The 25590-nt window shown below is 41.5% G+C and overlaps 1 protein-coding gene across 4 annotated transcripts in view; it reads right to left on the reverse strand.

Annotated features, from left to right (window-relative positions):
- Window positions 1-899: 899 nt before the first annotated feature.
- Window positions 900-25590, reverse strand: part of NEK6 (NIMA related kinase 6) — a 54895-nt gene continuing 30204 nt past the window's right edge. For all 4 annotated transcript variants that reach the window (XM_071765986.1, XM_071765987.1, XM_071765990.1 and 1 more), the window contains exons 4-10: window positions 25460-25522; window positions 22748-22858; window positions 19185-19293; window positions 17863-17970; window positions 10240-10334; window positions 6356-6469; window positions 900-3151 (exon numbers count right to left, since the gene is read on the reverse strand). In XM_071765986.1, the coding sequence (XP_071622087.1) occupies window positions 3041-3151; window positions 6356-6469; window positions 10240-10334; window positions 17863-17970; window positions 19185-19293; window positions 22748-22858; window positions 25460-25522 (711 nt within the window). In that variant the 3' untranslated portion in view covers window positions 900-3040. The remainder of the gene's footprint in view (window positions 3152-6355; window positions 6470-10239; window positions 10335-17862; window positions 17971-19184; window positions 19294-22747; window positions 22859-25459; window positions 25523-25590) is intronic.

Raw genomic sequence — 25590 nt, forward strand, 5'->3', positions numbered from 1 at the left:
GCCCCTGCAGAACAGAACTGCAGCATCTCCCCTGCTCCTGCCAGGGCTGTGGCTCTGGGAGTCAAATTTTACCCAGAAGGATCTAAATGAGAGGCTCCTGCATCCAGACCCAGCCTCACTGTCACACCAGGCAGAAAAAAAAAAACAACTTAAACCAGATGTTTGCCATTTGACTCTAGGAACAAAATAGAAGGTTACAACTACTCTGTGTAAGCCAGATTTGATGGGTTTTTAGTTGCCATTCTTGATGGATACAGACCAGATCAAGAAATGGTATGAAAATAATGAGCATCAGTGGTTCTTAACTGCTGAGCTTGACCTCCAGCAGACTGGGAGATAATACTCTTATCATGAGATGTTAATAATTATTCTTCCCTCTTCTTTGTAGATAGAGACAGGATACAGAGTAGATCCAACCTCCACCCTGGTACACACACTTAATTTCTAAATCACATGACTAATTGTCTTGTTACTTGCCTGAATTTTTCTACAAACTTCTACCTGGACCTTTTTTGGTCCTAAAATCCTGAGCTTGTACTGCTTGAGGTAAACTGAATTCCAACTGTTGATACAGTACCACATAACCCTCATTAAGAAGGAAAGGGAACCCAGGACAAGCCAGCTGAAAATCCACCTGCAGAATTTTTTTCTCATTTCATCAAAAGAGAAGGTGTAGCATCTACAGCAGCTCCAAAAGGTCAATGGGTACCAGTCCCTCATCTTAGCATCCTGCAACAGACATCCACAAAAACCATGACTTAAAAGGTCATGAATAGTTATCCATCAGGAGAACTGATGTTTGTCCATTTTCTGGTGGCTGCAAGAAACAGTTTCACAAATGTTTAGGATTGTTTTCAATGTCTTGGTCTTCTTAAAATTCTTTTTCCTTAATACTGGACTTTTTTTTTTTTTTAAACAAAAGTGTTTATTTTGTAAATCATTTTTTTATTTATCTAAAAATGCACAATTGCAAAAAAAAAAAAAAAAAAAAATTACCTTTTGAAATACATTTACTTATAAGCACTAATAAATTTTACGTAGCAAGAAAGTGACCAGACTTCTCAAGATACTCAAATTTAAGCTGAGCTTCCCTGGAAGCCAAAGATCCTTTTCTGTGTTACACCAAGAGAGGTGCAGCACACCCCTCCCTGGAACGTGTAGCTGCCACTGGGGCTTAAAGGAAACCTGCAGTGGGCAAGTGAGAGCCCCCAGCCTGAACTCTGAGGAAGCTGGGTATGAATTAAACAAGTTAGCCTGGGAATGTTGGAAGCAGTTTGGTGCCTCTGCTACATTCTCATGCTGATTTGAATTTCCTGAATCTCTCATGAGAGCAGCAGGCTCAACTTTCTGCTGAGAAGACTCACTGAAATGGCACCTTGCATTAATGATACCAACATTAATCACAGCAATTAATAGCTTTCCTTTGCTACTCTATATAAATACTTAGAAATTTGATGAGAAGTAGTTGAAGATGGCACTGCAGTTTTCCTTTAAGTAGAGCAAATTAGGTTTAAAAAAAAAAACAAAAAACAAACATAACACTAAAAGCATATATATGTATGTAACCCTCTAACCCTAATCTTATTTCCCCCAGATTAAGGATTGTATTCTTTTCTTAAGAAAAACAGAACAAAACAGAAACAAAAGAAGAAAACAAAAAAAACCCAAACAGGCACAGGCTGCATTTGAACTGTCAGACACAACTCTACACTTTGGCATTTGCCACCATCCCAAGTGGCTGCAGTGCTGTAACAGTACAGGACCCCCCCCCTGCTGCAGAAGGTTGAGTGCAGCCCTGATCCTCTGGACAGGCAAACGAAATGGAAACACTTGAACGTGAATCCATGGCTGTTCCTAAAGCAGTGACTGTTTGTTTCTCATCGACAGCAACAAAACAAATCATTGATTCAATGAACGGATTTAGTCGGTTGAAAATTTTCATGCAGTTAAAAATGACTCCTTCGGATCAGGTTGAGATTTTTATAAAAATTCACATTCTGTAAATTAGCTTTCACAGTTGAATAGGCAGGGGCTGATCCTTGTGTAGAATTAGATGCACAAAGCATTTTACTTATTTCTTTTTTAAAAAAAAATTTGCTAAGTGTTTAAAACACTGCTTTGCTTAAGTTTCACCTACAGTACCTACCTGAACGTGTAAAAATATCTTCACCAAAATCTCATTGGCTTAGATAAACACTGTTGTTTTTTTTAAACAAGAACATGTAGTCTAAAAAGAATCATGCCAAATGGGGAAGAAAAGGTTTGAAGAGAAATCAGTTGCAGAAGCAATGCTTGTTTTGGGTTCATTTGGCATGGTTTTTTTTTTTTCCCCAGATACAAGCTTAACATCTCGTTGGCTGTAGCCAAGTTAACAGATAAATGCATCAGCAAAATACTCCAAATTTTCAATTAAAAAAAAAAAAAAAGAAAAATATTGAAACAAATGTTTCCCACCCCCCAACCCTTCCCGTTTCCTAAGTCTGAAGAGGAGGGAATTAATAAAAACACATAAATGGTTGCTTTAAAATATACAAAGTAAAAACTGAGTTTGCTGGTAACCATTTGCAGAAGAGGCAAAGTAGCAGTTATACAAATTACGCAAAGTCTACAGCAATTCTTACATTAGTACAAAGTGATTTCACTGAAGGAATTATTTCAAGAGTTCACATTACAGTTAAGATAGGAGGGGTGTGTCAAATGCTCTGACGCCCTGGTTAATATCAGCTATCCTAGATTACACACAACAGTTTTAAGAAAGGACCCTTAAATGATCTACATCTGTAACATGTTATTGGCCTTAAAAAAAAAAAAAAAAAAAGAAAAAAAAAAGAAATCACTTGCAATACCTCGCAGAATCTTCACTTTAAGCATGACCACCTTGTGAGAGTCCATGTCAAAGAACCTGCAGAAATAATGGAGCATCTTGCTACGAGTGCTCAACCTCTCACTGTGTGACCAGGCACCAGTCGGTTTCATCTGAGAAAAAAATTTCAAGTAAGACTTAAGCTGTGCTGGCTTCTTGAGAGCATCTGCAGAGGGTTCATGTGCTGGAGGTCCAAACATGCATTTGTTTTGCTATTTGGTGCACGTAACCAATGTCAGGTCTTTGATCTGGATCAGGGTATATGCACATGCTGACCAGCTCCCGCAGCTGAAAGACAGGAAAACAGGCACACAAACGTGAGGGAATCTGCCAAGTCCTTACTGGAAAAGGCTACAGGAATGTTTGTACAATCACTGGAGGCCAGGGCAGGAGCTGGGAACATCCCTTGTGCAGCCATTCCTGGGCAGGCTGCAGGCACAAATCTGTCCTCCCCTCTGTCCCTCCCACCCTACAAAAGGATCATCAAGAACCGTTTCTACCAAATCTTCAGCACTTAAGATTTTAATCTACAGACCACAGCATCATTTACAAGGCACTGGTAGCACAGACACACCCAGGGGCTCCCTGCTCAGTGGTTTTGAGCAGCTCCACAGAGAACATCACCACCCCCACCCCCCAGCTCTTATTCCTGACACTGGGAGTTTCCAAGCTTGGTTTGGTTTTCTTGGAAAATAAAAAAATTTAAAAAATTCCTGGGGGATTTTTGATTCACTTGAGAGGAGTTAAGTGGAGATGACCACTGTGATCAGATGAGCAGCAGCTTGTGGTCAAGAGGAGCCTGAAGCAGGAGGCAGGGCAGGGGTCTGAGGAGCAGGGCAGGCACAGCAGCCTGAGCAGGACTGGAAAAGTGAAATCACTGCCAGAAAAGTGGCTGAGCTGAGAGGCAGAGATGGACTTTCCAGTGAAAATGGACTGTGAGGGAAGCGGGCAGTAGAAGGAGGGGTTTAAAGACATGTTCTGAGCAGAGCTCTCTTGTACAACTGCACTTCTGTCCCACACCAGCCCTGGTTCTAAGCCAGGTCAAGGTTTTTAACCCAAGAACAGCACTTGGGTATCTTTAAGATACTGGAGCACAGCTGTCAGACACCAGTGTTTCCTAAAAACCTTTGTGAGGAAGAGAGTGGTCATTGATTATGGTTAATAAATAAAATGCAGAAGGGCTGAAGTCTCTCCCCCCCCACCCTCTTTATTGTGCACATGAAAGATTGTAGCTTTTAATTATACAGACACTGAAAGCTGCTCATACCCCTGAGGCACCGGGAGAAACAGCCTTGAGCCTCTGATCTTCTCACATCCTCCCAGTAGCCACAGTGCCAATTATTTTAATGGTAATTAAAAGCATGACCATAGAGCTATCAGGCACCCAGCTTTAGCTGCATCACTTGATGTACCCTGTGAGGGTTTCAGCCCTGGATGGAGCAGACTCTGTGCCTGAGCCCATTTCAGGGAGGATTCCTGCAGGGCAGCATGTGGCCCAGCAGCCAGCACGGGCAGGGGGAGGCAGGGGGGGAAAAGGGGCCCATCCTCTCCTAACTGCTACTGTGACTTTATTTATTCTCCTGAGGACAGGGGCTGCTGCCTTTGTTACTGCCGAGACCCCAGAGATTTAATGCATACCTCAGCCCTGAGCACACAGACCACAGCAGAACACCCACACACATTAAAATGCTTCTCAGGCTCTGACCAGAGCCTGCCCAGTACAATTTGTCCAACCAGTGGCTGTGTTCCCATTCATACAGCACTTAAAACACAGCCCAGGAAGTTTTGCTTTCTACTGATGACCAGGACAGTGCAGATATTGCACCAGCATCTAGAAGGAACTGGCAGACCAAACCTTGGTGAGCACCACCAGCCTCTATATCCAGGTTACTGTCAAATTTGTTCCTGATATGGGGCCCTAATCCTGGCTGGAATCCCAGCTCCTCCTCCTGCTACCTCTGGTGCAACTTGCTGCTGCCACAGCTGCCTCTGCCTTTTCCTGCCTGCAGGCTTTATCTGGCTTGGGGGCTGCAAGGCACCAACACACCTTCCCCTTTGGCTGTCAGCCCCAAACAGCATCTGAAAACCCCAACTAAACCCCGTTCCTGTCCATGAGGAGTCGTGTTCTAACAGTCACGAGATGGAAGCTCTTTACAGCTCCAGTCAGAAGCAGCAGCCAAGGCAGTGAGATGAGCTCCAGCCACAGGCACAGCCCTCCTCAGGCTTCCTCAAGCATTCTGCTAATGGTGTCTGAACACCATCTGGAGCTGAGCTCCCTGGGACCTGGCGCCTTTGAGCTTTAAACCATCCTTCTCACCCTGGATTGTATCACTGCACTACACACACTCTTTAGCACTGCCAGAGGGAAGCAAACAGACAGTAATTGTAAAGACAGGAAACACATCTGTCAGCTTACACTAATTCTTGCTGCCAGCAGGCATATCCTGCAATGCATGCTACAGCAGCATGGCAAAGGGGACTGCACGGGGCTGGGTGTGCTGCTACAGCAGCTCGGAAGGGGAAAAAAAAAAATAATTTAAAATCTACTTTTCCAGAACAGTTCTCAAGTAATCTTTTTGCATGAGTTACTCAGCAAGTACAAAACTAAGTAAAATGTAAGATGTGTGGTGCTGGGTCCCTCTCAGGATGGAGACCAGACCCGTCTGCTCCATCGGCGTGCGGCATTTCCCCTGCATCCTGCCTCTTGCTCCTCAGAACTCTGAGGTAGAATAAAACAAAAGGAAACCCCCAAAGGATATGGTGAACATTTAAAATTACATTAGCCATTTCCTTTCAAATAGAAGGGAACTGTAACTGAATTAGGAGGCGAGGAAAAACAGCTGGTTTGTCTAGGTAAGGGAAAAAAAATAATTAAAAAAACCCATCTCAAAAGGCCCTGATTAAAAACAACACGTGTTTGCAGCTGAAGGGAAACATTGCCAAGCAAGCATGCACAGACAATTTTTTATATACTCCAGCTACTGCTCTCCATCTCTCACTTTCATATGCACAAAATCCAGACTTTAAAAAGCCCCCATACAGCTGCTGTATAGATGCTTATTGCATAAAACTAGACAGCTTTCCTCCCCTTCTTTCTCTTAAAAAGAATCTTCCCCCTCATCTTGTTACACACTGAAGACTTCATGAACAAAAATGTAAGCACTGTCTTAAGGTATCTAATCTAAAGGAATGAAAGCAAAGGAAAGAGTTCTCCCACAGTTCACTGTTGGCTTTTGCCAGTGTAACAGACATTCAGTTTCAAAATACTCCCCCCATTAAGAAATCTCCTTTTCTGTCTTAATTTTGGTTGCTGTTAGTCAAGACATCACGAAAATAATTTCTTTAGCCAGTCAGGCATCCAGGACACTCCAGCCACCCCCAGCTCTGCCTGGGATGTGGGAGCTTTCCCTCCCGGGTTCCCTCTCCCCTCTACAGGGAAGAACTTCACTGCACCTCCCCACCACATTGCCCTGCAAAACACTCCCAATTTACCTTTTCAGAATAATGTTCAGCTGGAAGAGGTGGGTAGTCACATTGCTCTATTTTTTGGCAAAGAGAAAACAGGTTCATTTTATCTCCATAAAAAGGACTCTGAAGAGCTGCCATCTGGAGAGAAAAAACAAACAAACAAAACCCAAAAAAACAAAAGAGAAAATATTTCAGAAATGCAAAGGATTTATTAGCCCTTAGTACTGCTGATTTGCAGAGCATGTTTTGTTCTTTGACAGTGAGCAGGTGATGATGTGGCTCTCTGAGACTGTCCACAGCCAAAGCTGCTCCCAGATGATGACAGCTCCACACACAGTCACAGGGCTGGGGCCAGGCAGGTCCCAGCACCCCAGGATCCCCACAGCAGCAGCAGAGCTCCAGCACCTGCTCTGATAACATCTCACAGCTTCAGCCTCCCTCAGCTGGGACCATATTCTTTCATTTGTTGTTGCTGACAACATGGTTTTTAAGAATAAATGTATTATTTTTGGACATCTAGGTGCCTAGAATATGAAGTCTTGTAAGCATGAGCAATGTACTTCAGCCTTTAAATAAACAAACAAAGAAACAAACAAAAACCAAAAAACCAAACCAACCTCAAAACAAACATCTTTTCCTGCTGGAAATCTGTTATTTAGAAAGGAATATCCCAGGCAGATTTGGGAATCAAACTACTGAAACTTTTCCTAATCCATCTGGTCTTTTTCCTCTTTCTGTTCTGCTTTATGACTCCAGTATTTCTCCATCTCCAAAAATATGACAGATGTCTGAGATAAACAGGCTGTTCCCACAGCAAAGAGCACAGCGGAAGGCTCGGGGTGGGGAAGAATTCCTTGCAGGGCAGGCAGAGACTCCTCACAGAAGTATGTTTATATCATACTTAAAGCTGAGGAAGGAAACCACATGTGGGAAGCCATTTACACTGCAAGTTCCCAACCAGGAGGTGTAACCAACACTTTCAGGTGAGCTTCAGAAAAGGAGTCTCAGGAACCCCAGCACTCTGCCCATATACAGAGTCCCCTCTCTGCTTTTAGCAGCTGTACAGAGCAGGGAGCTGGGGAAGGGGCACTCCTGTACCTCCCTGTGGCTTCCCTGCTATCCCCAGGAGAAATCCTCTGCTGTTCCTCACAACCTACAGACCTGAGGCTGAAGAGTCACCCAACAAGCTCATGAACAGCCCCATAGGCCAGGCTGGAGCCCTGGGAGCCCCCTCCTCAGGGCCACCTGGAAGCTTTTTGAAGGCAAAAGGTGAAGTGGTATCACTGTCACTTCATTACTGTCCTAACAATAATGGACAAATCAGTGGGGGAGGAGATTACAGACTCCAATTAGAGACTCTAATCTCCAATTAGAGATTGATAGCAAACTGTTCTCAGTCAGTTAAAACTAAACCAGAAAGCCTGGCACGCATGATTGTTCCAAGAAAACCACTAATGGGCACATTAGGGAAGATGCAGAAGGCCATCAAGGGTTAAAGAAGGTCTCCAAGCTCTCAGTACAAACATCAATAATGCCAATAAGGTTGGAAGGGATTTTTCAATTCCCACTACTTCTCTTTCCAAGTCTAGTTCAGCAGTCGTGTGCAAAAAGGGAGGAAGGGAAAGGAAACAGTGGGGTTTGGGGTGGTCGAGGCAGGAATCACAGAGGAAGAGATGGCACACACACTCCAATGGGACCAGCAGGTCTGTGGGGTGGGGATGCAGACACTCCCAACCTGCACTAACAACAGGATCAGATGCTGTGCTGGGGTTTGCTCCTGACATTTTGATTAGAGCAATTACTGCAGGACAGCTAGATCTCCATTTAAAATGACCACCATGCAGTATGACTGGTTAAAAAATGTATATATATAGGAATCACTGCTAGTGTTTAAATTGATCGTCTTGCCAGAACTGCTGAAGTCATTGCTTGTAGCTATATTCTGGGAATTAACAACTTATTTTTATCCCCTCCAAGTTATCTTGCTGACAGATATCTACAGGAAGTGAGGGATGGAGACAGTTACTGCTATATTGATAAGATTGAATAAAAATCACTGGATGATTATCAATGTCAAAGTTAAGTGGTGCTATGTGGCATCACATCCCAAAGCCCTCAATGTTCCCTAAGTGGATTCCAGTGGACACGTGTGTCTCTGAAGGCAATTTGTCCATTCAATCTCTCTGCAGCTTATCTACACAATCTATCTGGAGAAATATCCAAAGTCACTCATAACCAAACAAACATCCCCTCCTTACTCTTAAGCCAAATGGAAAAACATTCTCATTACAAGAAATCAGCGAAGATAAAACAGAGCTCCTTCAAAACCTCACAGATATGATTTTTAATATTCCAAATTCTGTGAAGTTTAAAAAGCCAAGTAGCTGCTTATCTATGGAACATAAAATTGTTAACTGTCCTCCTTGGAATTTGCAAGATCTCACTGCTCCTGTTCAAATTTAAGGCTCTACCTACATAGGAGTTCAATTTAAAAACACTTCACATGCCAAATCTTTCGTGTTACTATAGTACTGCTACTCCTACCAGAGAATTATGTTTAGTGTGCAATTAAATCAGCTTCTTGAAATATAAGGAGTACCAAGACTACTGTGACATAAGGGGACCATATTGCCTGCAACAAAAACATGTCTTAGCACCACGCTAAATATTTCTCTCTGCATAAATCTGGAATCCCAGCTCCAGCAGAGCTCGGCCTCAGAAACCACTCGGAGCAGCCTGGCAGAGGAGCCATATGCTCCAGCAGCAAAGGAGCAGGGGTGGCAACTTGGGTGACTTTGGCTGTTGCTGAGAGACTTGGCAACCAGACACCACATCTGGCCCAAGGTCCTGTACTCAGCAAAGCCTTAAACTGAGAACTCCTCTTTAAGACCAATAGAGGAAGAGTACCTGGAACTGTTCAGCATTATGAGTTGCAGGGAGCTCAGATTTCCTTCTCCCTGCACCCACAGGAGTCTCCAAGTTCCTTTTCAAAGGCCCCCAGAAGAACCCAGGCAGTACAGCTACACTGCACCATTCCTGTTTTCAGGATCTCATGAGAAGAATCACAAGTAAAACCATCCTTTATAAAAAAATATTGGCATCTTAACAATATGTTGCTGCTGCTTTGGGAATCATTAAAAATCTCTTGAATTCTTTCACTAGAGATAACAAGAATTGGAGTGTGGGCACAAAGCCACTCCATTTAGTTCACAATTTTCCAGATATCGTTTATACATAAAGTACCTAATAGGGTGTTTCACAGCCTCTCTCTCCCTCCTGTCTCATGGAATTTTAAGAATAAATCAGTGATACAACCACACTGGGCTCCAGTGGCTCCACCAAAGTGGATCTTCCCTTCAGCAGATGTAGTGTCTATTTGCTCTGACACTGCTATGGCCAGTGCTGGCATTTTTGCCAGACACACAGAGAAATCTTTTTCCTTAATCAAACTCTGTGCCATACTAAGTGGTGTCAAGCCCACACTGGTGTGACTCAGGGCTGCTCCCCAGGGGCTGCAGGTCACCTCCCTCAGCAGGCACACTGTTCCCTGAGAGCTCTTCCCCAAAATACAGCCACAGCAACAAGTTATGGGAAAATTTACTTTTTTATACAACTGTGTCCTAAAAGGTTTAAAAAATGAGATGAGATACATGCTAAACTACAGCAGTTTTCACATCTGATGTGTCATTTACCATGACCTACTGAATCACTCTATGCAAGCCCTGTGCTCTATGGCACAATTCCTTTGTTGTTCATATCTAAAAAACAAATGATCAGCACAAGAGGACTTAGTGTTTCACAAGGTTTCTCAACAATTAATCCAAGTTAAGTCTGACCTACTCAATTCCTGTACCACATTGTGTGGGTAAGACAAACCTGGGAAAAAAAAAAAGTTAGGAGATACTTGCCTCATACAATAAACAGCCCAAAGACCAGATATCAGATTTAAAGTTATAGCCATTTTCATGTATTCTTTCTGGGGACATATAGTATGGAGTTCCCACTGCAAAAAACAAACAAACAAACAAGGAGTTATTATCTTAACCAGGGACTGTGCAGCTGCATTGTACACAAGTTTGACTTCACTAAAGGATTCAGTTTGGCACAGATAGCTCATTACAAGAGACTGACACAAAAATTTGGAAACATATCATGGTTTCAAAGCCATAGGACCAAATATATCATCACATATAGAGCTAGAGGACAGGTAAACATTAGTGTCTTCTATATTTTTTAAATTTAAGGGATATTTTCTTCCTTGTCAAGGCTTCCAAGAGCCTTTAGAGTGTCTCAGAGGGACAGAACAATAGCAAAGGATCCTCCTCCTCCCCTCTGGTTCACTCAGCATCATGGACACTGCAACTCTGGTGTCAGGGACATTCTCAGCTGGAACAGGAGCTGGTGATGGTGACCCTGCAGTGACCCTGTGGGACAGTTCAGGTGACCACTGACTGCAGCAGAGGAAGGGAAGCAACAAGCCCAGCACCAGACAGCATTCAGAAACTTTCTGAAAGAACCAAGATAATAATTCTGAACTTTGAAATCTTGCTCCAACTTGCAGTCACATCAGAAGCTGTGAGATTTCTATGTACTTTCACAAGTCTGTATCTTATCAAAAGAAATTTACTCCAGCATTTTGGACAGGAGTTACAGGAAATTATTTATAAAATCCTTACCTCAAAAAGGTTCTTTTTTAAATCCTAAATAAGTTTCAGTTGTGGCTCAGAAAATACAAGACATCCTGGCAGTCTCAACTACATCAAATAATCCTCAGATACATCATTTATTAAAACATCCAAGGACTTTACATGCTCTTTTCTCCTGCTTCCCCTGCTTGCCTATCCCCTGTCAATTTTTTTTTTTATTTTATTTTATTTTTTTTTTTTTGCTTTTGCCATTCTAGTGTATCCTTCCTTTAATTAAAGATCTTTCCTCACAAGATGGCAAATGTTTAATTTGTCTGTAACATTCAGCTTACAATATTTCCATTTGAAATGCTGACTGCAGACAGGTGGAACACTAATAAGCAGATGAAGGATGGTGTTAGTGGAAGGGGATGACCAGCCACCACTGTCCCCCAGTGTTCCTAAGAAGGGTTTGCACACTGTAGAAAACAAATGAGTTCTGGGGTAGAAAGCAGCTTCCCAAAAGGCAAAAATCAACACCCATTAAGCTCACAGATGACCCAACACAAAGTTGCTGCTGTCAGTGTGATCCCAAACAATCTCTTCAGGGTCCCCTCCAGCTTAGTCCACACCATGGTCCCCCATGACTTTCAGTAATCAGCTGCCCTAGACAATAAACTCAGCTTGTGTTTGCAGGTCATTCAAGTAAGAAATAACTTCACTTGCAAGGTGAAGAGTATCCTAATGGAAAACTTCATTTTTGCAACTTCTATACTAGCTACAACACAAGAAAAATAGCACATGGAGATAATTTTTATATTTGCATGCTCAGTAATATCATATCCAGCCTAGAAAAATGCCAAACTAACCCTGCCCTAGATCTGGATGGTTTTAATAGCCAGTGAAAGACCTGTGTAAGGATGTGACCAGAGTTCTTTAAATAGTTCATAATTTTTAACAAACTGCAGAGTGACTTCACAGAACACTAAAAGCAGACAGGACTCATTCAATGAGCCCAGCAAGGCTTTCCACGGATCTCTCCCACATGCAAGCAAGATGCACACAAGGGACAGCACAGCTCTCCAAGTAATTCCCACACATCTGCCAGATTTCTGTACAAGAACTGACTTGGTTGGAATACCAGTGATTCATTTTCCCTGCTTAAAAACATGCAGCTACAGAAGAAGTGGTGATTCATTATGTGAAGCTCTTGAAGACAATTTCGGAAGTCCCCAGTGAGCACCAGCGTGCAAGAACTTCCCTACCTTCAACCCGCCGCTTTTCTCAGTTCTGCCAGGAATGTTCCCTGAGCAGATGAAGCAGGAGACCTGCCAGCCCTTCCCTGGCAGCCAGGACAGGAGCTGAGCACAGGCAAACAGCAGCACACAACTGGCAGGAGGGAACATGAAGATCATTCCCGCTCTTGCTCCCTGAAGTCCTCGCGTCTCAGCGAGCTGGTGCCAGGGGCAGCCTCCAGCCATAGCTGTTCTTGCCATCAGTTATTCTGGGTCACTGCGTGACAAGCTCAGAGCAAATAACAATGTGTGGGCTCTAAAGTTATGGTCCTGCCTTCCACGTTAGCAGGGGTCTGCTCGGCAGCTAAAATTGTCGTTTCAGATAATGCCTTAAAGCGACCTCGGATCAAAGCAGAATGACAGCACTTGTGCTACGGGTGAGCGCGTTATGGTCCCACTTTGGTTTTCTGAGCATTCAGAAAGAGCACAGTCTCTTCCATTTTATTAATAGGTCTGTGGAGCAGCCCATGCCTGAGCTGATTTTATGAAGTCTACTTTGCACATTTACCTATCATTACTGTAGTGTTGTCAGCAAATGCACGAACAAGCAGGTCTCTGCTTTTCAAAACTGATGCATTAATTTTTAAATAACTGTCATGATAAAAGACTGACAAGCCCAATTCTCTTTATGGCCTGTCCAACATCACGTGGGAACCTCCTGTAATGAGCATCTTCTAGAAAACTGCACAAGGCTTCCAGTGCAATCAGCCAGAGCTCACCATTGCATTACATTAGTCAATTTGACAAGACTAGTCTAATCAGAGACTATTAATCAGAAACTTTCTTTGGGTTTTGGCCAGCTAAAAACACTAAATATTGTTCAGATTCAATATTAATCACCAGCTGGTAGAGCGGTGCCTTTGAAGTTAAGGTGGCAAAAAAGTAGAGAAGATTGTGACTAAGTAAGCATCTTCTCACTCTATTCCTGAAAGTCAAAACCCTTGAGTGGAGCAGCAGCACCGGGTTCCTGATCCACTCCCCAGGCAGAGCTGCAGCACCCACATGGGTGGAACCACACTGGGATGGCCACAACACCCAAGCTAGGGAGATGCTCATTGTTCCAGGGTAGATTAGGAGCAGAGTCTCTTGTTTCACCAGGAAAACACACAGGCCAAGGCAGCAAAATTATTCCAGAAATAAAGTTGAAATTCCTTTCTCTCACACGTAGCTGGAATTAACCCCCTCCTGTGCAACCACAGGCACCAAGCTCTGTGCTAAGTTCCCACATCTGCTTCAGAACTACCCAGGTGAAGATCTACATTCCTTCTGAACTTGCATTCCACAGGGAAGATGATGCTCACTCATTTTATAAATGTTTTGCAGCTTGAATCAGAGGAGTTTGCTGTTTTGAATGTGACAGTGGCCAAGTTATTTGAACAGCCAGACATTGTTATTTTCTATCCAGAGCTGCTCCCTGCACAAGTAGAGCTGAGCCAGGGATCAGGAATTCCTGTGAAATCACCCTTTGCTGCACAGAGGCAGAAACAAGAAAAAAATCTGCTTCATACTTTTAGGAGGCTCTATCAGAATGTCATTCACTGAGCCTGACATACCCCAGAGGAGCAGTGCCAGCACCTTCCAGCAGATTGCCATTACACTGAAATCATTGCAGAGTATTTCCAAACATTTTAATAGGCTCTATATGGTGGGGTTGCTTTTTAAACACTATAAAAAATAAGAATCTCTTAATATTAATCAAACTATGTAGCCATATTTGGCTGCAAAGTATCAGAACAAGTGATAAGGAAAGCTTTTATTGTTCTGCCTTCACCAGCACCTTCCAGCTAATCTTTAATACTGAGCTGAACCCTGTTTCTGAATCTATCACTCCTCTTTCTCACAGCAGGGAATAGAGTTCTGAATATGAAAGAACCTAACAAATTCTGACCTTTATTGTATCTTTACAGAATATTCCCAGTTTCAAACCAAAAGATATCAGAGCCCAACGCGGGCCTCAAAGGGCTGATGCTGATTAAAGTGTTCCTTCCTTCTAGAGATGTTCTACTCCTGTCAAAACAAACTTTGCAATGTTTTGAAATACTAGTGATTTCTGAAACATGCTCATTACAAATTCAAAAGGTAAAGAACTATGCTCAGAAACCCAAGATGCCAACCCTGAGTAAAAAAAATCAGGTTTTAAAGACCCAGTTTTAAAAATAAAAGTATCTCTTGTAGGTTAGCTCCAACATGTAAGACTCACTATTGCATATTCCATGAACATACATTTAGTTGAGAAAAATTTTAGTATGTTTTAATAATATCTGGTGTTACAAAATTAGCAGGGAATTGAAGTTGAAAATTGAAAGTCCTGCTTGAAAATTGAAGTCCTCAACTCTCACCTCTCTCATCTCTGCAGACATGGTTGTAGGTTACCAAGAAAACTTACAGCATTATTTAAAAGGAGCCTAGTTCACAAGTATCTGTTTCTGAATATTTGTATTAATTGGGGTATATTTCCAACTGCTTCTCTGTATTTATTACAGCTACTAGTGAAAACTACCAGCTTACTGTTAAGCTTTCCACAGTTGATGCAGTTTTTAAGTATGCTCTGTTATTTGTAGTTTTTTTATAACTACCTAGGCTTTATGGTGGAGTTAATGACTTTAACTTTCTAACAAGAATATCTGAATTAGCCTTAACTGACAAGATATTCCCCTGGATGCTCACCTCAGAGATCTACAAAGTAATGGACACAAAAAATACTTGTAGCACTATTAAATCTTGAACGAAAGAGAACACCTGGAAACACAGCACACACTGGTATTATAAAATCAACCCAAAATGCACGAGGTCACAGACCCAAACTCCACCATCCAGATGCCATGTTACCATTACCACGTGCAAAGCCCTGGATTAAGTACAGTCACTTTCTGTACCAAAATACTGTCTAACAGGTATCACATGGCTCCTCTGAGGGAAAAAACAACCATATGAATGAAAAATAGACACACTCAAAAAGAGACTATGAATGCTTGTGTTATAAACTGCAAAAGAACAGGCAGTAAAAGTTTTTAAGAAAATAGTAAGCTTTCCCTGCCTTGTGGTTGCCTGCTGCCCTGGTGATGCTCCCACAGCCGTGCCGGGCACCCCGCCGTGGCTGGGAGCAAGGCGCTCGCCTGCATCTCACGAGCTGTGTATGGGCAAATCTTTCATTTTTCTTTCATTACCCCGGCATGTACTGTCACTTAATTTTTATGTATGCAATCCTTCCTGACAAATATGATCTGCTGCCTGGTAATTCATCTGACGTTCATTCTGTTCCTGGCGCTAATTATGGCTCCCATTCCTGACACGGCAGCGGCCGCGCTGCCGCAGCCCGGTGGTACACCTGTCAGACGGGTCGTGGTACTGCCTAATGCCCTTTTATGCCAGTCTGATGCTAGCAAATACAAAGAAAGAACAAAAAAATTGGATGAATATATTTGCATAAGCCACACGTTCAATTCATGGGTCAGCAACCAGAGAAATGATGGCTGAGGGTGGTTGCCGGGGCAACGCGGCTCCGGGAAGCGCCCGGCGTGGCAGCCCCACTTGTACCGGTACCGTGCTCCCGGGTGCTGGGTGCTCATCACTCTTGGTTACTTAAACAAATGTCTTAATTAAGCCAAAACCAAGACCAGTAGAATTCCTGCTGCTATGAAACCTGTATGGCTGGCAAATTACCAAGAAACACAAAAAAGCTTCAGGTCTGCATATTTTTTTGATTGGGAAAAATTTCTGTTCACTTGGATACAGGAACTGTTGGAAATGGTGGTGGGTCCATCCCTCCCACACTACAGCGCAGTCTCCAGTATCTCACAGCTGCTCCCTTAGTGTCTGGCACCTTATTCACCTCTTTCCAGGGTGCTGTTGGTTTGAGGAAAGGAGAGCTTCCTGCAGAAGAGGCTTAACTCTTCCTACACGAGCTTTCTCAATTAAGAGAGAGCAACCCCGGTAAAGGTCACAAGCTTGGCTTACATGTGCAGCCAGTTTCCAAGCTCCAATTTATTCTTATTAATATAATAAGTGCAGCAGTCAAACTAGATAAGATCATATAATTAGACGTGATCATATTTCTGCCTGTTCAGAAGATGTGATTGTAACTTTCTGTAAAGAGGATTTATTTTACTCCATTAAATATAGTGTACATATCCTAGGATATTGCCTTTAATACAAAGGGAAATTTAATATTTTATGATAGTAAACTGTACAAATGCCTATTCTTTTAGTCACACAGAAAACAAGGCTTGTATCTTCCTTCCTTGTGCACTGAGAAGGCCCAGTGCTGTTGATGGTTATCAATTTCATTTGTACACAAATAAGAAACAACTGAGCAAAACTCACACAATGTAGGAAATTGCACAAAGTTTAAAAAAAACTAAGAGTTGAAATACTGCACTAAAAGACAAAGTTCCCTCACTGCTCTAACACAAAAATATCTTTGTGACTTAAAAAACTGACACATCAATAGAACCAGAAAATCAGCCACATTCCAAGGGGCTGCAGACAATATTAAATACTTTCTATTATAAGATTTAAAGAATGACCTGTACATGGAGCACACTCCCCCACAGCAGTGTATTAGTGCTTACAGCAAAAGTGAGGGGGGAAGCCAGGTGCTCTAAAATAGTCAGCTGCAATTCCCAAAAAATGCTGGAGATACCATCATGCTACTTGTAAAATATAGAAAGAAGAACAAGAAACAAATAATCTTCACTATGACTGGTCCACAAAGTACAAAGACACATGATTTTTTTTCCCCACAAGGCAAGAGCCTTCCAGAGGGAGAGACACAGAAGCAACATGTATCACAAATGTAATGCTTTTATCAGAGGCTTAGAGAACTTTACTTATAAACAAACTTCAATCTGCCTAAATGAACTACTCAATGGATGCAAACTTGGTCAGAAAAACAGTCCCCTGTCAGAGTAGAAGGTTAATCAAGTGAAGCCCTGGAAGAAAGCCAATAGCTCTAGTTCTGTTCAACATTGTGGCAACAGTTATGCCTCTATGGGTAACAAATTGGGATGAACTAAAGCATAGCAAAGTACAAATTCAGAGTGTTCTCACATAGGACAGTCTGAAAACAGGAAACAAATCAGTGAGAATAAAAGCAATATAGTACACTTGGGCAAGAACCATTAGCTGCACCTATAGAAGAGCAGGAAAACAGCCTTGCATATCTAGAAGACATTTAGAAAACATGGATCTCCAAGCCTAAGCTGAGTTTTAGGTCACTTTCCTTTTTGGAACACCTGAACCGTGAGGGCTTTGAATGCTTCCCTCACCTCAGACTACAGCCACAACCCCTGTTCAGGGTAAGGCAGCTGACATGCATCTGCCAAAAGTGTGGTGGCATAACACCTAGTTCCAGTAGGAAGATTGCAGGCAAATGTGCCTTTTAGAGTGGAAAAACTGCATTTCTTACATTTGCTATAAATCAGACACTTACCAGGGCAGACATTCCAGGAAAAAACCCCAAAACAAAACCAAACTCCACAACAAAAAATACCTATTAATAAGGTATGCATCATAGAAAACATTCTATCTGCATCAAGCTGCTGTCACAGTAAGAGGACAGACACCATTGCTTTTGAACTCAGAGCTGTCAACCATGCAAGTACCATCTTACCTAAGGAATGTGCTGCAGTGGTTTTAGAACTAAAAAACCGGCCTAATCCAAGATCTCCCAGCTTCACCACCCCTGTGGCTGTTATAAACACGTTGGCTGGTTTTATGTCTGCAAGAAGAAAAAGGTAAAAGGTCAAAGCTGCAAAAGGTTATTTGGTTGTAATACTGCAATAGAAACATAGCCTGGAGCACTCTCTGTACAACAGAGGCTTGAGAAGAACCGTGTTTCTTTATAGCTTTGATAGGCTGAATCTTCCAAGACTTCAAGCTCTGCACATACACAAAAATCAGAGTATACTTCCCAGCACACAAGAAATACCAACGAGGGGAAATTGTAGGAAACAGCACAGTGGAATTGAGGACTGAAATCAAAGAAATAAGTCTGATTCTCTTTGGAAATTATTGTTTTCTACAGGAAACTAGTGCCCACCATGGTTCTGTCACACCAAGCACAAATTATTGTCCCACATATACATGAATTCTGGGCTTTATACAGCCCAGTTTATTCATGGGGTGTAAAATTATAAGAAACCCATTTTTCCAAGCAGCCACGTCAGGACTGAATTAGTGAGGCTATTTCCTCATGTTAAAACGGGCTCAACATGCAAGGCTCCAAATTTTAGCCACTAATTACAGACCTAATTCAGGTAAAACTGATAAACTGCATCAGGGAGCAAAAATTACATCACATTGCTGGGGAAAAAAAAAAAAAAAAATAATTCACTGCTTCAAAGGAAGCAACAAGAAGCAGAGATTCCTATTAGTGCCTTTTGGGATATTTGCATTCCCTGGATCAAGTTCTTCACAAAGCATTTCATTTATGCTAAAAAAAGCAACATAATTTTTTGATAGAGCGTAAAGTTCCAAAAAGTTCTAAGAGAAGAGATTAAAAAATAATTACTGAAATTGGAGAAGAGAGTGTGGGACACACTTCTATTAATATTTCAGAAAAGCTCACAAGACAAAACCCCTCCTCAACTCTCTAAGGTCACAACTAATATAACAAAGGCAATTTCTCAGAGTTCACTGTGTCCAGGAGTCTCAGCATTTTACTTCTGACACTTTTCTAATGGCAAGTTTGACACTTCTACTTAATATCAGTGTCTGGAATACAAAGCAGCTCATCTTCCTAATACCACATTCACTTCGGACTGAATCCTTTAACAATGAGGCAAAGAGACAGAAGGAGAAATCCATCTTGCAAGCTCCAGCCTCTCTAAACATGCATTGGCTGAACATCAGCATAATTGTTTTTGAATGTAGGCGCTTACTAATTGGAACATTATATTATTATTCAGTGAAAAGAGACTGAATTAATGTTACCTCTGTGCATCACCCTGCGGGAGTGCATGTGTTCAACTGCACTGCATAACTGCACAAAATATTTCCACACTGTCCTTTCCGGGATTAACCGTTTCTGCTTTTTAAAATACTGTGGGAGGAAATAAATAAAAGATCAGTGAAAAAGCAACATATTTGTCTCATTCCTGGACTCATGTTAGTCAGCTGCAGGTTGCTCGTGTCTTCCAGATCTGCAGCAGCATGATTTTTCTTCTGATTAGCTTTTAACTCCTTATTTCTGCATGTAAACTTAAATGCAGTTCACTAATTAACAACTATTAGGAAAAATATGCTTAAATAGGTTTGACATTTTTGAATGGACACCAATTATAATTAGCATTCATCTCCTTAATTACCTTGCAAAACATATTTAATGCCTCAAAACAACAAATGTCTCAAATATTTTGCCTTAAGTAACAAAAGATCATTAAAAAAATCTTGTAAACATTCATTATTGTACAGTCTCTCAAGAACAATAAGATAATCTGTTTCCCCTTTTTAAAAGATGGCCAGAGCAGAGCATGGTAAAGTATCCATGTTTCTTCTGTGATCAGGTTGAATAATATATTCTATTTCATGCATAATAGGAATACTAAATTAACTGAACTATCTCTAGTGAGACAGGAAGACACTGCTGATCAAGAGACACACAGATCTGGAAAAAGAACGTTTTGTGTACATTTATGCAGCACCAAGCACAGCAGAGTCTGGATCCAGCAGGACCTCTGGGAGCTAATGGCTCTCAGCTAAAATAATTGTAAGCACAATGCACACCAGACCAAGAAGGACAGCAGGGTGATGGCTCTGCAATACTCAAGTCTTCTTCCAGAGCAACTTCTTATGGGGACAAATCACCAGCTGCACAGTTCAGTGAGGGCTACACATTATATACCTTCAACAACTCTTTTTCCATTTCAGACATGCACAGCAGTGTGTGCACCACACACAGTGTGACTGCCTCCTCCAAGGCACCCCAAACACAGACCACTTGGGATTATTGGTCCCTGACTTCATATTGCTTCTTCTGATACTAGATACTGAGCCCATCCTTCATCCAGAGCTTTAACAAAGGACACTTAAAATATGCTTCAGGTTTCAGATTTATCCTCATCCTTTGATAGAGGTGGTGTCATTGGATAGTGATGATCTGAAATGCTCTGCAGCCTTCCAGCACACCCTGGCTGCACTTCTTTCACATCCTACCCTTGAGAATTTCCATCAGCATCGTGTAGGAGCAAGAATAACGGGAGGGAATTGATTGTTGCCCCTTTCTGCATCTTGTGCTTTTTCTCTCTCAGTACAGAGATCTGATGTCTGTTGTCACATTTTATATTTTATGTGAAATGCTGTTACTGGTTCATGTTTGACTCAAGTAATGGCAAATTTTCTTCTGCAGATCAGCTGTGAAGGGGCACGACCACACAATTCCCCAGGCAGCAAATCTAGCGGGTTGTAACAGTTCCAAACCAAAAACTTGATAGAGAGCACAGAGGAATTAGAGGGTGAAGGATAAAGTGTTATATACAGGATAAAATTATTTAATTCTCATTAAAGTATTTAAGTGTGGATATGCAAGACCACAAGTGATAATTTTCTAAATGTCATGTCCAATAAGATTCGCCTGACATTTACAAGAAAGTCCCAACTCTCCAGTGGGTTATCCTGCAGCACTCCCTTACATCAGCTTTACAATTCCTCATAAATAATGCAGGCACCAGGGGCGTGACAAAGACAGTCCCTGTTTTTATCACTCTCACACCTCCAGTGTTGTTACTGCTGTTCTACCACCTCCCTGAAACTGAAAATCCTCACAAGAGCTTCGATTCCCAAGGGCCTGGTGGGGTGTGGGGCTGACAGAGGGGTGGGCAGGCAATCCCCACTTCTGCAGCTGAAGGAGGAGACTTTTGTTCCCTCTTGGTGGAAGTGGGTTTTATTTCTCTACTAAAAAAAAAAAAGGAATTCCAAGATTTTCAATGGAAAAACATCATTTATATGAGCTTGAAAAATCCCCAGGGCATCTTCTTCATGCCTGCAATAAACAAGTGGGAAAACATGGCTGGGAGCACTGGCAGGAAGGGTACAAGTTACAGTGCTGCTCAAGTTACCAACCTAGGAATCTACAAATTATGTTTTGGAAAATCTAACTCCTATTTAGAATGACATAAAAAGCAATCTTAAAAACTAAATAACAAACCCTGACAGATAAATGAATGTTTTTATCAGCATTGAATGTTTTAAGGTAAAAACTGTAGACAACAAAAAACCCCACACAACTTATGAGGTTATCACACCATTACATTGGTAAGACTTTTTATAAGCTAAGGTTAAAAAAAAATTTAAAAAAAATCAAGCAAAACACTTGCACACCCCAGGATGATCAGAGCCCTGGCTCCTGCTCTCACAAGCCCCACTTGTTTTCCATCTTTAACTGCAACTACAAAAAGCCTGAGATAAACTAACTGTAACTTTCCCAGGGTCTGCTGGGAAAAGGGGAAAACATAAAAGAAGCCACAAGAACACAATGAAAGATAAAAATACACACAAGCCCTTCCCAGGCTGTAGGACAAGCTCTGTCTCCAAAGCCCTCAGTCACCACAGCTAAGGCCCCAGCACCATCTCACACGGGCACCTTGGGTACCACCAGCTCAACCCTGGGCTTGGGGGCAGATCCCACCATTGCTCCAGCTCTGGAGTAGCTGCATGGGGAGTTGTGGGGCTCTGCCAAGTGTCCATGCCCAGCTCACTTGCCTCCTGTGAGTTGGAGCAGATTTTCATGGGTACTGAAGATTTAGCCACTGACTATGGACTAAATGGAGAACTCATTTGACAGCCTCTGGCCTAGTGCCTCATAGCTCTGCTGGCAAAAAACCCAAATCTGTTAATAAGATATTTTAACTGTGACAACAAGGAGGAGGAGAACTTTCCAAACATTCATTTATGATAATTACAGAATAATGATGGCAAAAAAACAGGTAAAACATGGAGAGAAGGTTGAGAGTGCTAACAAACATGATCTAACACATCTGTTCTCACAAGGGATGTATGTCTAAAGATTAACATGTCAAAGAAAATATAAAAGCAGGTGGTAACAGCTTAACTAAAGCTAGTTTGCAGCAATACAAGTATTCCTAAGAGCAACATAAGAGCAGAGCAAGTACTTGAAACATTTTCTCAAACCCAAATCCCCATTGCAAAGAAAGTCAATACACTTTCTCGGATGTCTTCTGAGTGGCAGACAGGCTATGAGAACAGTGAAAGTAACAATAATTAAATGTCCCCATCAGTCACAGACTGGATAAATTAACCTTGCAAATAACACACGTCACATAAAATGGTACAGAGAGTCACTCTCTTCCAAAGCAGTGACCAGAGGCAGCCTGGTTAAACCACCAGCAGACACTGGCTCAGGCCCTGGATGCAGCCAGTGGGTTTGCAACCCCACAAGAGAGCAGAAGAGTTTCTAGCACAGACCTGCTCAGCCCCTGCCTGCTGTCTCCACCTAATCCTGACAGTGTGTAGCACCTCTAGAGCTGGCGAGTCCTTACCTTAATCATCTGAGAGAGATCACCAGCATCAGCCAGCTCCAGGACAATGTTAAGTTCATTGTCTTCAATAAAAGAATCCAAATACTTTATTATATTTGGGTGGTTCAGTTGCTGCAGACAGAGGGAATGCAAGAAAATTGACAACATTGCAGTAATGACAACTCTAAAACACAATGGCTGCACCAGTTAGTTAACATTACAGAAAGAAGTTCACAACTGGTGCAACTACAAACTGGGTTATTATACACAAAAATCTGCAAGAAATATTTATTGCTAGCATAGCATAATAAAAATTGTCTTCAGTAAAGAGCAGCATGACCCAAAACCATGCTTTTAAATATTTTGCGAGTTTAGATCAGAAAAGACCACATCCCAAAAGAAACTTGAAGCAACAATTTGTGTTTTCCCTGTTAAATAAAAGCCAACCAACCCAGCTGCTGATTACAGTTCTCCCCGAGATCTCTTTGGCTCTTAGAATAAGAACAGAATAAATTAAAACTTTGATGGAGGAAAATAATGCACAAATTGCATACATAAGTATTTTTTCTGATCATTTATGCTTGCATCTTCACTAATTACTTTTTTTTCATTGCAGTATAGCTTTTTCTTATATAAACAACCGGTATTTTAATTAGTTTGGGGTTTTTTTTCCTGTGTTTCTTTAAAATTTCCATCTTCTCAGATTGTTGTGCTTCACTCACAGGACTAAATTAAGAAACAGGCTCAACAAATTAGAATTTCTGCTTTAATATTTTATGTCTGAATTTCTTAAAGTGGAAAAATGTAATTCCTCAGAAGATAACGTGCTATCTAGATCTCCCTATTCACTCTCTCTTGCTCATTTTGCATTAGATTATCTTTCTCTTGTGCTCTTAGAAATGCAGGGAGTTTAGAAAACAGTAAAGTGAGCATTTCATCTACTAAACAGCTGTGACTTAACCTGTCTATTCCTGGGGTTACATAGCCAAAAGAAACATTGTTATGATCCATCATGCTAATCACTCCCTGCATGCACATTAGGGGACAGATTCTCCTTCTCAATGCCTTGGCACTGGCTGCATCAGCCTTACAGGGAGCCAGGAGCAGGCATCAGGAGAAGGACAAGACCAAGCCTTAAATAAATAAATAACCATCACAGGCCACCATTTCTGTTGGTACTGCTTTTAAATGGCTGCTCTCAGGGTACACTGGTCAAAGATCAACTTCCAGGGTGCTCCAGCTCACCCCTATCACCACTGAACACTGCTTTCCCAGAACCCCAGGCAGAGCACTCTGCATAAGCCAAACCTCCACCCTCCACTCTCCCTTCTGTCAATCTTATTTCCAAGTAATACATTGACCCCAGGGTTATTTTTGCAACTATTGTATTTGTCCGTGGCACAGAAAAGACTCTCAGAAATGTCTCAGAATTGTCAGAAGGAAAGCATATTCCTTCTGACAAATCTTGAAATGCACAGAAGATGACAAACACTTTACCTTGGGTTAATGACATTTCCTGCTTCTTTAATGCATCCTAAAAGTTGGTGGCAGTTAATGCCTGATGTGTATGCACAGCAGCACTGCCAGCCAGGGCCCGTGGAGGGGCAAGACTCCTCTAAATGAGTGAGTGTGGGTGCTGGCAGCCCACATGCTGATTACAGCCATATTACTGAGCTGCCTTACCTAAAGCTGTTAGCCAGAATCACACTGGAAGTAATATACAATTTTGTTTGGCTTCCATTCAATTTTGAATAATTATAATTAATTTAGAAATCACACCACCACCCCCATTTTTTCCATAGTCACACACACACTGAAGTGTTCAATCGAAAAAGAAAAAATTCTGATTTTGACAGGGATGGACTGCAGCAAGTCTGTGCAGTTCCCTCACAAATTCCTCAACAGTCTACACTGAAAATAAAACCAGAGAAGAGCTCTTATACCAACTTGTTTTAGTAATAGTCTGTAAATATCTCATACTAGACACCAGTTTAAAAGTAGCAAGAAAGTTTTAAAAATATGTATATCCCATATTCCATGGCCAGAGACCAAACCCATTTGGAAGGCAGACATGTGCTTCATATCTACAGTGATGGAGAAAAGTTAAATTGAGCAAGAATGGAACAGACTCTGAAATACTGCATTGGGTCCTTATACACTTTACACTTTCTAGACACAAGAACAATTATCTTAATTGGTAAATGTAGGAAGTGAAAGGTGCCTTATCTTTTAATATAATGACACTTTAAAAGCTGAATTTAAAATTATTGAGAATAAGTCATTCATTTGAGAAAACGACACCCGTCCAGCTTTCCTAAAGCTACACACGTGTTACTCTAAAGGAAACAAAATGTGAAAAGCTCACAACAAAACAAGAAACCCCAGGAAATTCTGTACAAAGCCAGGTTGTTTTTCTGCCAACATTTTTAATTAAGTTAGTGAAAGGAAAAGAAAAAAGAAAAAAATAAAAAAGCACTAGTTTGTTTAATCACTTAAACATTCTTTGGTTTCACAGCCTTTATCTCAAGTACCATTTTTAGGTATGATGTGCTTTAAGACAAAATTCTCATATCATGTGAGCACTCTAGCCTGCAAAAGAAAGGATGGTCTCTTAGGATCATTGTGTGGGCTATGCAAGCTTTATTTGCCAAAAGAGCTAAATGACTGTTGCCCTTTAAAAAATGACTTTTTTATACAAAAAAACCAAAAAAAACAGACTGTAAAAATTCTTACCTTCAAGAGATCAATTTCTTTAATGCAGTCCTGCCTAGCCTTGGCATCCATCATTTCAAAAATCTTCAAGGACAAAAAACACAGAACAACAAAAAACAATTCTGTATTTTAACAAGAAATTGGTCTTTCCA

Source organism: Heliangelus exortis, chromosome 22 (assembly GCF_036169615.1).
Source record: "Heliangelus exortis chromosome 22, bHelExo1.hap1, whole genome shotgun sequence".
NCBI lineage: Eukaryota > Metazoa > Chordata > Aves > Apodiformes > Trochilidae > Heliangelus > Heliangelus exortis.